Here is a 14,939-nt window from a genome sequence, read left to right on the forward strand (position 1 = left end):
AAAATTCTTCTGGCGTTTGTTTGTTTATGCTAAACAGCCCAAGCTCTCCTTTTGTTCTGTGTCTTGTCAGTTACTGTAAAAGCTCTCTATCTGTGTCTGCTCATGTTTGAGTTCAGCTGGTTTGTACACAGCAGACTTAAGGCTGTGCAATGCTTTCAGTGAGATCTTTCCAGATTCAGATATAAATGTAGTTCATTTTCCTGTCTCAGATTAAAAAAATACTTGATAGGGTCTTGGATTGCACTGTCGTTGTACATGAGCTCCATCCCAGTAGTGGCTCTGTCTTTCTCACAACTGGCTAATGACACAGGTTTTCATCTGCAGTCACCTCCAGCTTAGTAGTCTCCACTTAGGAATGTTGGCTTGTCCCCCTAAATGTGGAATCCCTCACCCCCCTGGTTGGTGGGGGGAAGTCTGTAAGGTTTAATTTCTCTCTTTAATCTTTATAACCTCTATAACTGTCTTTATACCAGAGACAGTGTCAGTGTAGCCTGGTCTTCCCCTCCAGCAAAAGAGCAAAGACTGTCTTTTAAACCATTAAGATTTGGGCCAAGTACTTCTGTTACAATTGCCGTGCAGTACCTCCTGTGGGCCGTATGCTGAGCTCTAACAATATGAAGTTTCCTTTGTATAATCTTGAACTGTGTTCAGTCTATTGCACAAAACTGGTGTGGCATGCACAACTCTTGCCCCCACCACCATGTATTTGCACACACAGTCTGATGCCTGGCAAATCCAGGTAGATTCAGAACACAAAGTCGTCTTTAATTGATGATTATAAAAAGTCTAATGCTTCTTTCACCTTCAGTGTCTTGTTTTCAACACTGTACATCTCACAGCATTTAAAATCTATCAATTGTAGTATTAAAGTCCTGTCAGATTCCTGGAGGTGAAAGAACACACGCAGTGTGGCAAGCACTTCTTCACAGTTCTGTTTGTGCTTCTGTTTGGACTCTGGAGACCTCAACAATGGAAAAATCTTTCCACATGCTACTCAGAACTAAAATGGCAACTAAGTCTGGTGTGGTAACACAGAACTCCAAAATACGGTGGTCCCTGGGCCATGCTTACCTAACCTAGAGGCTTAGAGCTTCCTCCAGCTGTCACTGTGTGACCAGGTGTTCAGAGCCATGTTTTCCATCAGTAAGATATAGCTATGGGGAAATTCTTCTTCACGTTGCAGAATATATTCACTACAGAACTCGGAAAATGTCTGTAGTCCTCAATAGATTGTGAGTAATGAGCTATCAATTATACCTCAGAGAAATAGAGCCATGATAAGCTACTGCAGTAGTTTTTAAAGATTTACCATGGACTGGGTGAACTGAAGTCTTCCTTTCATTAATTCTTGCCTGATCTACACCCCATAAAACTTCTTGAATTAGTCTGCTGTCCCAGATTTTGTAAGGAGGTAAGGGCAGTTGAAAGCAATGCAGAGCTAGTGCTAACAAACATTCTGTGTTGCTTTCAGCTGCGTTCACATCTCTGCCGTTCCTGGCCCCTCAACCTCTTAGCTTATCTGCTTTCCTCTCTCACTTCCAGTTTCTCATCTGTTAGTTCTGGAGACTGCTTTGTTCTAAGAGGAGAGAGATATTTGCAGCAGGCTGTGCAACAAGGCTTCCCTTTTTTGCCTTGTAATTGGCTTCTTATTGCTGTTCACATTTCTTTCCTGTTCGATTACAGGCTCTGTTCCAGAGATAATTCCCCTCAAACTAGTCTTTCTCTTCCAGACTGGAACACCAGGTTTTGTAATACGTGAATACAATTTTCAAGAATGTCCTCAAAAACATACCCAGTGGAATATATTAAATTAATTCCCTCGTACCATGTGCATTAATGCTGTATTGACATGTGGCAATTTTCATTGGTTGTGACTTCAAATAGTGTATCCCTCATCTTTCTGTGCTCTCCCTCTTATTTTCTTGAGGTCTTTTTAAAACGTCTCAAAATTGTATATGCTTGTTTTGAGACATCCATCTGCTATGAAATGTGGAAAAGTGTTCCCAGATTGGTCTATTGAAAGAGAACGTGAATTTGTACAGATCCTCCATCAGTTTTGTTGACTGGAAAACAACAGCTACAAATAACCACAGGTACTTGGCTGCACTACGGTTTTAGTGAGAGCAAGTCTTATTCCATTTTGTACCTCTGATAGGTTAGATATGTCTGTGGTAGTAGATATTGTTCCTTAATTTATCTTAATTGCTAATCTTCTGTTAAGAGGTAGTTATTTTAAGGGTATGAGCAGTTCTTACCAGATGGACTGATCCCTGATGCTGCATACTGCCAAAGACATCAGGCTAAGGAGAGTTTTGAAAAGGGGAGAAAAGCTGCTCTGTAGCATCAGGCATGACCAACCTCCTGTGGTTAGGCCAATGTTCATGGATATCACAGGATATTTTGGTTGGTTGTGGTGTTGTTTTTTTTTTGTTTGTTTTAAGTAATTGCAGCAATAAAACCCTGAGGAGAGAGCGTCCTCTGTCATCTGAAAAATGTTTTGGTAGCTCAGCGACTATTACTGCAAAGCAGAGTGCTTCTTTGGACATGTAAAGCTGCTGAGCATGGCAGGGTAGATATTCCTTAGAGCCTACTTCCCTTGTTCAATGGTACAAGGGACAAATTCGTTCAAAAAGTTTGGGGCTGCAGGCAGGGGGTTGGTTGTGTTGTTCCGGGTTTTTTGTTGGGTTTTTTTTTTCCAGGCTAGAATATAGTTAGTCTGAACTACTTGGAATCCTAAATGAGTCATTTTTTTCAGCCTTTCTCTAGTGGTACCACCTCCTTCGTTGTCCTGCAGAAGGTGTACTGTTAGGATACTGTGCTTCCTGCTGTCTTTAGAGGACAGGGACCTAGTCATGCCTAGGTGTCACTGCTGCTTGTTTCCATTCTGTTGTGGTTATTGGGACTTGCTTGTCTCTGAAGAGGTGACTTTGGAGTGCTGAGACGCTGATACAGATGTGAAAGCTTTTCAGGCAATAAAGAACTCTCTCATTCTGCTCCTGGCTGCTCGTTCCTATGCCTGCTGAAAAAATCAGCCCATAGAATTGGATACTGCTTTGGTGTTGGCAGCTAAACAACACCATTGCTGAATTAGATCTGTTGCTGATGATGATCTAGATACTTCTTTCTAAGCAAGAGAGGTTTTTGAGAGAGAATCCTTTCCTCGGTGTTCACATCCTCCAAAGGCAGGCATTGTTTCAGTTTGCTTTCCCAAGTGGAAGTATTAGGGATAGGGAGAGCCCCATGTGAATGAGAAGGAATGAATGTATCAAAACTGGTCTCGTGTTGTTTTCTGAAGCAATGCTAATGTTCATGTGAGCGTAGTCCCTGTATTTTAAAAAGGAAAGTAAGAGTGAAGTAATAATTTTGTGGGAGTAACTGAAGAGATGACTAGAGAAATCAGATTTGAGGATAGTGAGCATAAAATCCACTGTAGCTGTGAGGAAGTTGGCTCCCCCAGCACATCTGGAGAAAATGTATTTGCATATACAGCTTCATCAGTATCTCGACGATCATTTGCTTTGGAAGAACAGCTTCCTCAATACAACTGCTTGAATGTTAGTTTTGTGTACTGGTTTTGGCTGTGCTAGAGTTCATTTTCTTCATAACAGTTCCTGTGGTGCTATGTTTTTTGAATTTGTGGTGAAAACAGTATTGATAATACAGGGGCATCGTGGTTAGTGCTGAGCAGTGCTTCTCAGTTTCTCACCCCACCCCACCAGTGAGTTGGCTGGGGATGGACAAGGAACTGGGAGGGGACACAGCTGGGACAGCCAAAGGGATATTCCATGCCAATGATGATGCCATGCCTAGTATATAAAGCTGGGGAAAGGAGGAGGAAGTGGACCTTAAGAGCAATGGGTTTGTCTTCTCAAGACACCATTAGGTGTGATGGAACCCTGCTGTCCTGAAGGTAGCTGAACACTTGCCTTGTTCAAATTCCTTGTTTTGCTTTGTTTGCACGTGCAGCTTTTGCTTTACCTGTTAAACTGTCTTTATCTCAACCCACAAGTTTTCTGACTTCTACGGTTCTGATTCTCTTTCCCATCCCACCTGGAGGAGGGTGAGTGAGCAGCTGTGTGGAGCTTCACTGCCAACAGGGGTTAAACCATGACATTTAGTAATGGCTCCACCAGAGTTCATTAAAATGCTGCAGTGTTAGTAGCAATGCTCAGGGAAAGGTTCCAGGATAAACCTCTTGGATAACTTGCTTTAGAGTCAGAGATCTGCAAAGGGCAGTTTACTTTGTCTTATTACACTGCTTATTTCTGGCTACTTTCTCTAGCTGTCCTCTGAGAGTAATTCTAGATTTTGTCTTTCTAGCTGTAGAATATCCTGGCAAGGGAACCTTATAAAAAATACCCAGTCATTTGTTGATATCCAGGAACACTTGTCTTAACCCATAACCTACAAAATGGATTGTGCTTACCTGATGGGGACATTGCTGGCATCTCATCACAGTTTTTCTCATGTCACTGAGTGATGGATAAGCATAGAAAAACTAAAACTTGGGCTTTATGAGCAAAGCTTTTCTGTGAAAGTACCTCTTCAGGCTTACATCTTGTCATAGGCCTTTCATAAGGTCACCGATTATTCAAGAGATTGAGCATAAGCAAAGAGTATAGTGATCATGTGTAAACTAAGAGCGCAAAAATAATCTAACAAGACGTTTTCCCCCATAGTTAGTCATTTGTGTGACAATTGAAGCATAATGCCAAGGTACATACAGAGATAAAGTTCGTCTGTCAAGGACTGGTGGGTCAAGGATTTCCAGCTTGATGAAGACGACTTTTTTTTAGTTATCAAGGAGAGTAATTTATTGAAGAGAGTTGTGTGATGGTAGTGTGTTCTGTTAAGCTGCAGCATGAGCTGTTCTTAGAGCTTTATAAGTCCTCTTCTCATGGCAGAATTATTTTGTTAAGAATCTTCATCATGTTGCTTGTGTAATATCCATACACTGTGTATTAAATTTAAAACTGTAGTTTAGGTAACAGTTTTTCTCCAAATCTTTCTGTTCCCTCATCCTCCCATCGCACAATATCTGCTTGACTCTGTAGAATTTATGAAACTGGGTATGTTGTTTTGCAATAAAAAACTTCTTGCGAAATTTTGCAGCTAAAAAATGTCCTAGTATTACTTTATATTTTTATATAATATGTGATTTCAAGTGATTGAAATATGCATGCATCCATATAAAGATGGTAGTTTTGTTGATGAGTAGATTATTTGCATATATTTCTTTTCTTTAATCAAATGATGGTTGCATTTGAGTAACTAGTAGCAGATTGCCAGTGTCGTCAGAAAGGGGCCCATAAGAGGAAGAGGCGTATAAGAATACTGCTAATTCTGTAGAAATAATTGGGTTACCATGTGTTTCTGCTGCTCTCTGCTTCTAGTTTTTTCTATGTGATTAAATAGTTGTAGCTTACTGATTTTAATGAGTGATTCAATGGCAATGCCACTGTGCCAGAAGAGACCTGCATTTTGAGCAGCCTTGTAATGCTTGTGTAGGAAGATACTTGTTTTTAAAGACATTTTTAAAATTTACATGTACTTAGTCTGTAAATGCATTGTGTTAATTTATTGCCAAAATGTAGTCACATAGAAGACTTTAAATGTAACCTTGCTAGTGAACCCTGGGGTTTTAAATCTGTTTTTCTGACTCAAGTTTAGGACGTTAATATATTTTTTTCAGCTTTACCTGTGAGAGATGGGGACTACTGAAGACAGACTCGTATGGAATGTGAAGAAAATTATCTTATATCAATTAGTTGTTTTTTCAAAGTCTTAAAATACCTTTAAAACACTGCGTTTCTTTCTGTTTAAAAAAGTTTTCCTGCCCCACAGTGTTCATAAAGAAAGTACTGAAACGACTCTATGCTGAAACTTCATTACCTTCTCCTGCGGATACTTCGAGTAGAGGAGAGGAGGCAGTTCTCAGAAATCTGGGCTCAAAAGAAAACAATTTGGATGATGTTCAGACATCATCAGCAGATGCCAGCACATCAACTGATACACCCTGCGAATCACGTAAAGGTGAGACAGCATAGTCCTTTTTCTGGTAGTATGCTTTTAAATAGTTACTTTACTTGAGAACAGTATAGTATCTAGCTTTTCCTTCTATTGATACCAACAGACAAATTTGAATACAAGCGCTAGTGGTGGGGATAGATGAGGAAGCGAATTCCACCTCGGAGATGATCAAACATTGGGAATGGGTTGCTCAGAAAGACTTCTTGGTGTCTCCATCCTTGGAGGAGCTGAAAACTGAACAGTGTGCTCGAGAACTTGATCTAACTGGGTCAAATTTTAACAGGGTTTGGGCTAATAACTTCCAAAAGTCCATATCAACATACATTACTCTAGAAATCTGTCCTATTAGAGGTTTGGGTTTTTTTTTGGGAGTTTGATGTTTTTTTGTGTTGGGTTTTTTTTTTAATAAAAAAGAAAGGCCCCCAGCTAATCTCTAATGAGGATGGTTAGTAACAGGTTGGCTACAGGGCTTTTTTTGACCTGTGCCTGTGGTAGAATTTGCTTTTGAAGCAAATTCTGTGTGTGGCTGTTGTCCTGTATTGCCTCCCATTACTGTGACAGAAGATTGTCTGGAAATCTCAACATGTTGCAGTTCCATTTGTTTGATACCCAAATTGCCATTTTGTTTTTCTAGATCAGTACTTCAGTACCTCTCTTGTGTGGTCAGTAACAAGAAGCACATTTTCAAAAGGCTGATAAAGCATTAAGCTTATTCTATAAAATGATTTTTGATGGCATTAGGAACTAATTGTCCTTTTGAAATAGGTAATGGGCTATTTATTGGCTGTATGATGAAGTTGTGCTAAATATGCATGACTGTGGAGTAATTTCTTAAGCTAAAAACAGCTTCACTTGTAGAGAATCTATACCACTCCTTATAAATTAGGGCCTTCCCAAACTCCCACTGAAGTGGGAGGTGAAGAGAACTTAGTTGACTTTGTATACCTCCTTGGATTGTTTATGCCTGGCTACTAGTACGGTGTTCTTCAGGTTAATGAAACAAAAGCTTTTGATCCAGAATCCTAATACAAGTGAAATATAGCTCAAGGGAAAGGGAACATGGAGCAAAAAGAACAGTTTGGTATTTAGGATTTTCACAGCAAAGCAACAAGGCTGTTCTTGAAATTAACAGCAAACTAACTAAGCTTGTTTTCTGTTGGAGGCAAGCAAATGCTATGGTAGTACAGAGAGTTCTGCATTCATTGATATTCTACAAATGTGTACTTAAAAAAAAAAAAAGCCTTGAAGAGGGCTGCAGTGGTAAACTCATAGGGGAAAAAGAGAAATCAGTTACCTATCTATGAAACAAACACATAACTAAACCGTTCTTCTCTGATTGTGATTTCATTTAAATTCAAGGAGCTCTTTCATGAATAGTCATCTACATGTTCTGATTTTATGGCATTGGACACTGAAAGTACATACTGAGTGACAGGCTATAATATTTGGAGCTATAAACTGTGTGGCCTTGGAAAAGTGGAAACATAAAGGCACAGATTAAATTTTTTGATAGTATATTATTTTAAGTAACTTCTTTCTTGTAGACCAAAGATTATGGGTATAACTATGAAAGAGCTGATTATTTTAAGTATCAGTAGCCTGAGTTGGATGATGGAAAATGTCTCTACGCAAAAAGAATCCCTCTCAAACTCCTTCCTAGTTTGAAATATTTTTTCAGTCCTACAAAACCTACTGAAAAATTTGACTTAGTGCCAATAAGAAATTGAGTCTTTCTTTTAAAAGAAGCTGAGTTAAAATCTAAGTATTTTCTAGGGTTAAATAACAGCTTTTACTATAAAACTCATCACAGTGTTCTAGTTGCCTTTAACAGTTATTTTCAAATTGTAAAAATACCATTACCTATATGCACAAGCCAACACCTCCTAGATCCTTCTATTGGACTGCAGTTTGCAGCCTTGCCCTTACATTTCTGCATCTTGAAGCATAATAGGGACTTCTGCCCATAAAATTTAGACATCGTACCTTTATATCCTGTAAATACTTGCATTTATATGCCTCTTTTGACATAAAGTTGAAGGTTAGATGCTTAAAGATACAGAAGATGTTAATGACTGGTTCTCGTATAATTTTGGAAGATTAATAATTCAGTATCAGAAAGGCTTGTCCCATAAAGCTTCCCACATAGTTCAGGAACTGAAGCTTACATTAAGACCCAGAATAACTGGAGATGGGAGGAAAATTCTGAAGGACGCTGTACTTTGTGACAACAGAATGATCTTCTGAATGGTATTTGAATTTTGATTAGGAAGGTAGTAATACTGTTAGGGATAGAGAAGACATGTGGAGGTGCCACACTTCTACTGAAACCCAAAAGCGGCAGGTAGTCACTTATCTCTTGAAAAGAGAACTTTTTAATTTTTTTTAAAAGTGACTTAAAAAAATCCCAACAAACCCAACCACCTGCCTGTGCCCAAAATTTCCATTCAAGGGCATAGTAAGATGTACCTTCCCTTTGGATTCTAGATCAGATTCTCCCCTTTGGCCCCCCTCCTCCCCTCATTCTACCAAAATACTCAGTGAGAAAATGAATCTCACCAAAATAGGGGCTCCCCCCTTTCCAGGACAATTAGATAAGACTTTCTAAACTTTTCTCCCCTTGAGGAACCTGATTCTTCCATTACAAGAGCTATAGTTCTTAATTATGGAAGATGTGAGAAAAGAGTTTTTTCTTGCTTCAACATAAAATTAATGAGCGTCTAGATAACCAGCTCTATTACCTTAGCCGATTTAAAAGCTACGCATACATAATAAACCTGAGCCTTCTTGGCAGGAAAAGTATTCAAGAGAGCAAATGGAAGACTGAAAGCTCCTACAAATAAAAGGACTTAATTTCTTTTTCCCTAAGCTTGCGAATATGCTTCCAAGTGCAGTACTATAAATTGCTGCACTGCAAAAAAAAAAAAAAGTGTCTGGCAAAAAACTGAGAAAGCATTTCTAAGTATTAATTACTCACTTAGATATGGCCTTTGACTAACTCTTGTTCTGAGGATTGGGTTTTTTTGGTTTTGACCCTTCTTAGGACACGATCTACTTGCAACAAGCACTAATTTCATGGAGAATGCTTCTCGTGAGGTCAGCACTTTTGTGATTTCGTTACTTTTATTGATACTTTAAAACCTCACTAATTGTTTTTAATGCCTTTATAGTGGAAGTGCATGCTTCTGACTAAAGACTTGCTACTTGTAGCATTGGCTTTTTTAATGGCCTCCTGAGTCTCAGGACTTTTTCTTGGTCAGGATTATAACCACATTTTAAAGGACTAGGGATTTACTGATCAATGTTTAACATCTTCCTTATAAAAATTACATTTTAAGAGTTGCTGAAGAAGCATAATTGTATACAACTGAAATGTATAGTATTTTTTCTGTATAAAGGATACTGTTCCACTTTTGGTTTTTCTGTTTTACCTAATTCTGAAAAAGGAAATTGAAATGCAGAGAGCCTAGGCAGTGTCTCAGATCTTGTGGAGACAACCTATTTGATCTTTTTTTGTCTCTTACTTAAATAAATGAAAGAGGTGGTAATAAGCTATTGCTCCTAAGTTCTAGTTTTTTTAAAAAAGAGAATCTATATTATGCTGCATAAATAGACAAAATGCAATTTACTCCATCTTAATAAAATAAAAACATGAATGTTTATCAAATGTGAAATACCCCAGCATTGTTATCCTGTATAAGGAGTTCCTGTTGAAATTCAGTACAGCTGTGCGATTATTTTTCTGTGTGTTCTCCTTTTGCCATTAAAGTTATTGATGCTGACAGTATACTGTGTTCAAGAAATCCTCCCTGGGACACCTGGACTGTGTCCTTACTCATCCGAATCCTGTCTTACTGCAGCCATTCTATTATGGAAAACTTCAGTTTGTGACAGAAGTGCCGAGAAGACAAAACTTGTCAAAAAAATATGCATGGACAGCCCTGGCTTTCAGTTGATTATGTTGATGGAGTGCATATGCTTGAGAAAGTAAACTCTAGCAGTATCTAATGCAGTAAACAGCTTTAGAGACTTGTTAAACAATTCAGCTTTGTTTTAGTTAATTACTGTGAAAAGGTGTCTATTGTGAATAAGCTAAAGAGCAACAGAAATTATTAGTGTGACAACACCTTGTTGTATAATAATCATGTTCTCTCAAGGGTTTAAAAATTGTCTCATTACATGCTGTATTTCAGTGGCATTATGCTGGGAAAATGAGACAGATATATCCCGAAATGAGCAGTGTTTGACTGAAGACACCAACCTCTGGTGGCTATGGTAGAAATGGAGCCCAACCAGATTTACAAGCTGGTAGCTGTATGCTTGGAGGGAATATAGAGATCTAGGGTTTGGGGGAATTTTTTTTTCATATGTATATATGTTTTCCGGTGTTCATACATATATATATACACACACATTCTCTCCCTCTTCATCTCAAACATCTTAGCTGTTATAAAGAAGTCTGCTGGGCCTCTGTGACAACTGAAAGCAATTTAAGGAGTAGCTCATCTAATAATATGTAGAGGTTGCCTAATTGGAGTAGAAAATGCCAGCCTTAGCTGAAAGTGTAAACAAGCTCTAAACTTAAATGTAGCCAGCTGTAGGAAAACTAATTATTTTGAGAAAGGAAATGGGGAAAAAAAACAAGCTTAAACAGCTTTAGAACTTGATAAAATGGACTTGTTTCAGCTGGAGAAGGGCTGATGGATGGTCCTGAGGTGACTCTAACTGTAGCATAGTAATTGTATGTGTTAATGTTCTCACTGTCCACCTTGGTTCCCTGTTTGAAATAATTTTTAATGTATTGATGATGGAACAGGTTGTGAGAGATGCCTCTCCTGTTCCTTTGTTCACTGGCAAGTTTATTACTTTAAGCTGCCATTGTCAAAGTCATGGTTATTCAGAGTCAAATTTAATGTTTTCTGCTATTACACATGCTTACTTTAAACTATGTTTACTTTGATTCTGATGAGCACATCTGTTTATTTCCTGGTCTAGTTTCAGGTAAGTCCCAGTAATGACATAATCACTTAATCAGTGAGGATAATTAACTAATTGCAACTTAGACGTGGCCTTTCAGATTTGGTGTTGTTGCATTGATTTAAAAAAAAACACATTGATTGACGGGTGTATTTGGCTTTTGAGAAGTGAACAAATAAAATCTGCAGCATTAGGAGAAATCATAAGACACTGTGGCAAAGTGCTAGTGTATGAGAGAGACTTCACTAAGCTTGCAGAGTAGATAATGAGACAGCTTTGAAAAATAAATCTGGGCAAATAATTGCCACCCAAAAAACCCCACCGTATCCTGTTCTAAAGCCCTCAGAAAGGGGGCTTTGCCTTTCATTGATAATAAACCTTAAGAACGGTGTTAGGAGTTGTTACCCAGAAGTTCTGGGATCTTCAACACTATAGTTACATGCTGGTCAATTGTATGATGAATCTGAATAAGCAACTGTTAAGATAATCTGTAACAGGTGTTCAAATCTTAGTACAGTAGATTTAAATAAAATTGAAAATTAATTTAAGTCACAAACCAGAATTTTGAAATGGAATAAATAAAATCTGAAGTGCAGAGGGCTTAACAAAAAGGTAATGAAGTTCACAATATTTGTAGAAGTATTTCGGGCATTTAGTACAACATGAATAAATGGATCATCATTCATTTGGATGCTGTCATTATACCTCTTTCCATTCTCCCTCCATTCTAATCATATTTACACTTGATGCAAACTTCTGAGGGTGCATTCAGTCCCACTGTATGCCACTGAGGAAGATATTGAACAATACTGGTCCCAGTACAGACCCTTGAGGGACACCAGTTGTCACCAATATCCATCTGGATGTTGAACCGTTGACCTGGGTCACGCTTCTGGGTGTGACCATCCAACTAATTCCTCATCTACCAGTCACCCACCAAATCCATACCTCTCCAGTTTAGAGAGAAGGATATTGTGGAGGACTGTGTCAAAGGCCTTACAGAAGTCTAGAGAGGTAATATCCATAGCTCGTCTCTTGTCCACCGATATAGTCGCTCAGTCATAGAAGGCCACTAGGTTGGTCAAGCAGGACTTGCCTTTGGTGAAGCCATATTGGCTGTCTCTAATCACCTCCCTGTCCTCCACGTTCTTTAGCCTAGCTTCCAGGAGGATCTGTTCCGTGATCTCCCCAGGTACAGAGGTGAGGCTGACAGGTTGGTAGTTCCCAAGGTCCTCCTTTCTACCCTTTTCAAAAATATGTGTAATGTTTTCACTTTTCCAGTCACTGGTGTCTTTGCCTGACTGCCGTGACTTTTCAAATATCATGGAGAGTGCCTTGGCAACTACATCAGTCAATTCCCTTGGTACTCTGGGATGCATCTTGTCAGGTCCCATAGACTTCCGTGTGTTCAGGTTCCTCAGGTGGTCACAAACCTGATCACCTACCTTACAGTGGGAGGGACCTTGCTGCCCCAGTCCCTGCCATGTAGTCCATCCATTTGAGAGGTGTAGGAAGAGAGGTTATTAGTGAAGACTGAGACAAAAAAGTTGTTGACAACTTCAGCCTTCTCCTTTTCCGTTGTTACTGGTTTGCCAGCCTTGCTTATTGTGAAGAGTATGGTTTTTTTGACCTTCTTTTTCTGGCTGACATACTTGTTGAAGCCCTTCGCATTATTCTTTGCATCTCTTGTCAAGTTCAGCTCCAGGAGTGCCTTGGCCTTCCTGACCCCATCCCTACGCAACCAGGCAAGCATCTCTATACTCTGCCCAAGGTACTCGTCCCTGCTTCCACTGCCTGTGCAGTGAGATTTTAGTAAGAATTTTGGCACTAGAGGTGTTAAAACTAGACTGTAATAGTGAACTATATTTATTAGCTTTCCATAAGGGAGTTCCATAATTTTGAGAGAAGCAAGTCCCTATCTGCAGATTTGAATTTGTACAGAAATAATTCATCACCTTCTCCAATTACCCAGCACAGTAGCACAACATTTCTATTACTGTGTGATGGTTATCATTTGAGTAAAACAAATGACCACTAATAAGTGACTGTTCATTCTTTGGTAGGTTGCTTATTATCATCATCATTTTTTCTCTCTACCTAATGTGATTTATCTAGTATTGAGGGAAAGAATCCTACTGAAGACTGAGGTCAAGCAGCAGAAATTTTGCAGCACTCCAGGGAAAAGAATTGCCCAAAAGATTACTTGAGCTTGAAGGTTCCGCTTTTCTGGAAAGTGCTCTTTTCCAGTCTCAAGACAACAAGCAGACTACAATCCTGTGAAAGTCAACCTGTGAAGAGAGGGTGATTGGTTTAAGACTGGGAGATTTGTTGATACACTGAGATTATACAGTTGTGTGCATGCTGGGGTTTTTTTTTTTTATATGGTAATGGTTTGCTTTGACATACTTGCATAGGGTTTGCAGAGACTAATGCTTGATTTATGGTTTGTAACTACTTGAAGATGCGTATGGGGTGAATAAATATGTGATTTGGGGACTCGCATTTAAACAGGTCTATTTAAAAAAAGTTGTTTTGAGTCAACACCCTTTTACATAGAAAGAAGAGTAACAGCTTTTACTAAGATAGGTGTTGCAGGCCATCCCCCAGATTCTGTCATGTGTTTTCCTGGAAAGTTAATATCCCAATATATCTACATCTTCTATGATTAAAGAGTTTGAGTTAGTCAGGACTTCTACGAATTGAGTTTAATGTTTTCATGGTCATCTTTGTTTTACAAAACCTAAATATAAATGGGAAAAAAGGGAAAACTTGAAATTGTTCAGAAGGGAGTAAATCAAGAAACATTTATACATTTAAAACTATCACCAATTAGCACTTTATCGTTACTCAGCCTGGGCAGGAAAAAAAAAAATCAATGCAAGTACTGCCAGTTCAGTGATTTAGCATCATCTTCATAGAAAGGATGTATTTAAGAATTACTCCAAATTGATTTTTAGTGGATCTTTTCCCAAATCACATCATTGTTCTTCATCTTTTTGTACTATTTATTTCATTTCCTTTATTATCCTTTCAAGTAAGCATCATCAATATCAGTTTGAAATTTTCTGACTTGTTCAAGGAAAAACAATAACTTTCTAATGCATTCTCAAAACAAAATTATTACATCCTGATGGTGAAAACAAATGTGGTGCAGCTTTTGAAAAGTGCCTTGAACGTTCCAAAATGTATTTTATCATAGATATCTGAGCTGATTGGTCATGCTGAACATTTTGAAGTGTGTTATCTGAAAAATGCCAGTGTATAGTTAAATTGCATATTTACATACAATGTGTATAGTTAAATTACATATTAGAAACGCAGACCCCTAGCAAGAATTATTTCTATCAGACACAGCTGTATTTTAAGTGTTTAGGTATCAGTCCAAGCCTAGTTGCAGCTTGGCAATACACTTGGATCATCTGGGATCTTCTAGCAAGTTTGTGCTATAAGGAGGATAACTGTCCACCTGCCAAAGATGCTTTTACTGTACATTGTTTTAACAGTCTGTCTATGTGTTTTAAAGGGGTAAATTGCCCCCAAGAAGGGAAAGCTAATGCTGTGTCTCTGATGGCTTATGGAGCTGGCAGAATGTAAAAAGAACACACTGAACCATCTGAATTACATTTCAGATGCCTCTGGAGACAGCCTGAACATCCTGGCCTTCTGGAAAGGCTTTTGTCTCCCTGTGGTTCACCTCTACCTCGTCACTACTGAGCAAAAAAATACAGTCTACAATTTGGACTGGTTTTGTGTACTGGAGCAGGGACGCATCTCTTGTCATTCCTACAGTTACTTCTCATCTGGTGAACAAATTGTAATGCTACTCTTGCACATATTTCTAAATACCTTTTAAAGTGGAAAGAAATTCTGCAAAAACAGTCTACTGCCATCATCGCAAATAGTTTCCTAGCTAAATAGTTGGCACTCTTTCCCCG

At 38.7% G+C, this 14,939-nt stretch overlaps 1 protein-coding gene across 1 annotated transcript in view; it reads left to right on the plus strand.

Annotated features, from left to right (window-relative positions):
- The first annotated feature begins 3,733 nt into the window (after positions 1 to 3,733).
- The window catches only part of ERICH1 (glutamate rich 1), a 53,845-nt gene continuing 42,639 nt past the window's right edge, over positions 3,734 to 14,939 (plus strand). The window contains exons 1-2 of the mRNA XM_014948917.1: positions 3,734 to 3,809; positions 5,845 to 6,033. Of these exons, the coding sequence (XP_014804403.1) occupies positions 3,734 to 3,809; positions 5,845 to 6,033 (265 nt within the window). The remainder of the gene's footprint in view (positions 3,810 to 5,844; positions 6,034 to 14,939) is intronic.

This window comes from Calidris pugnax, unplaced genomic scaffold (assembly GCF_001431845.1).
Source record: "Calidris pugnax isolate Ruff unplaced genomic scaffold, ASM143184v1 scaffold141, whole genome shotgun sequence".
In the NCBI taxonomy this organism is placed as follows: Eukaryota; Metazoa; Chordata; class Aves; order Charadriiformes; family Scolopacidae; genus Calidris; species Calidris pugnax.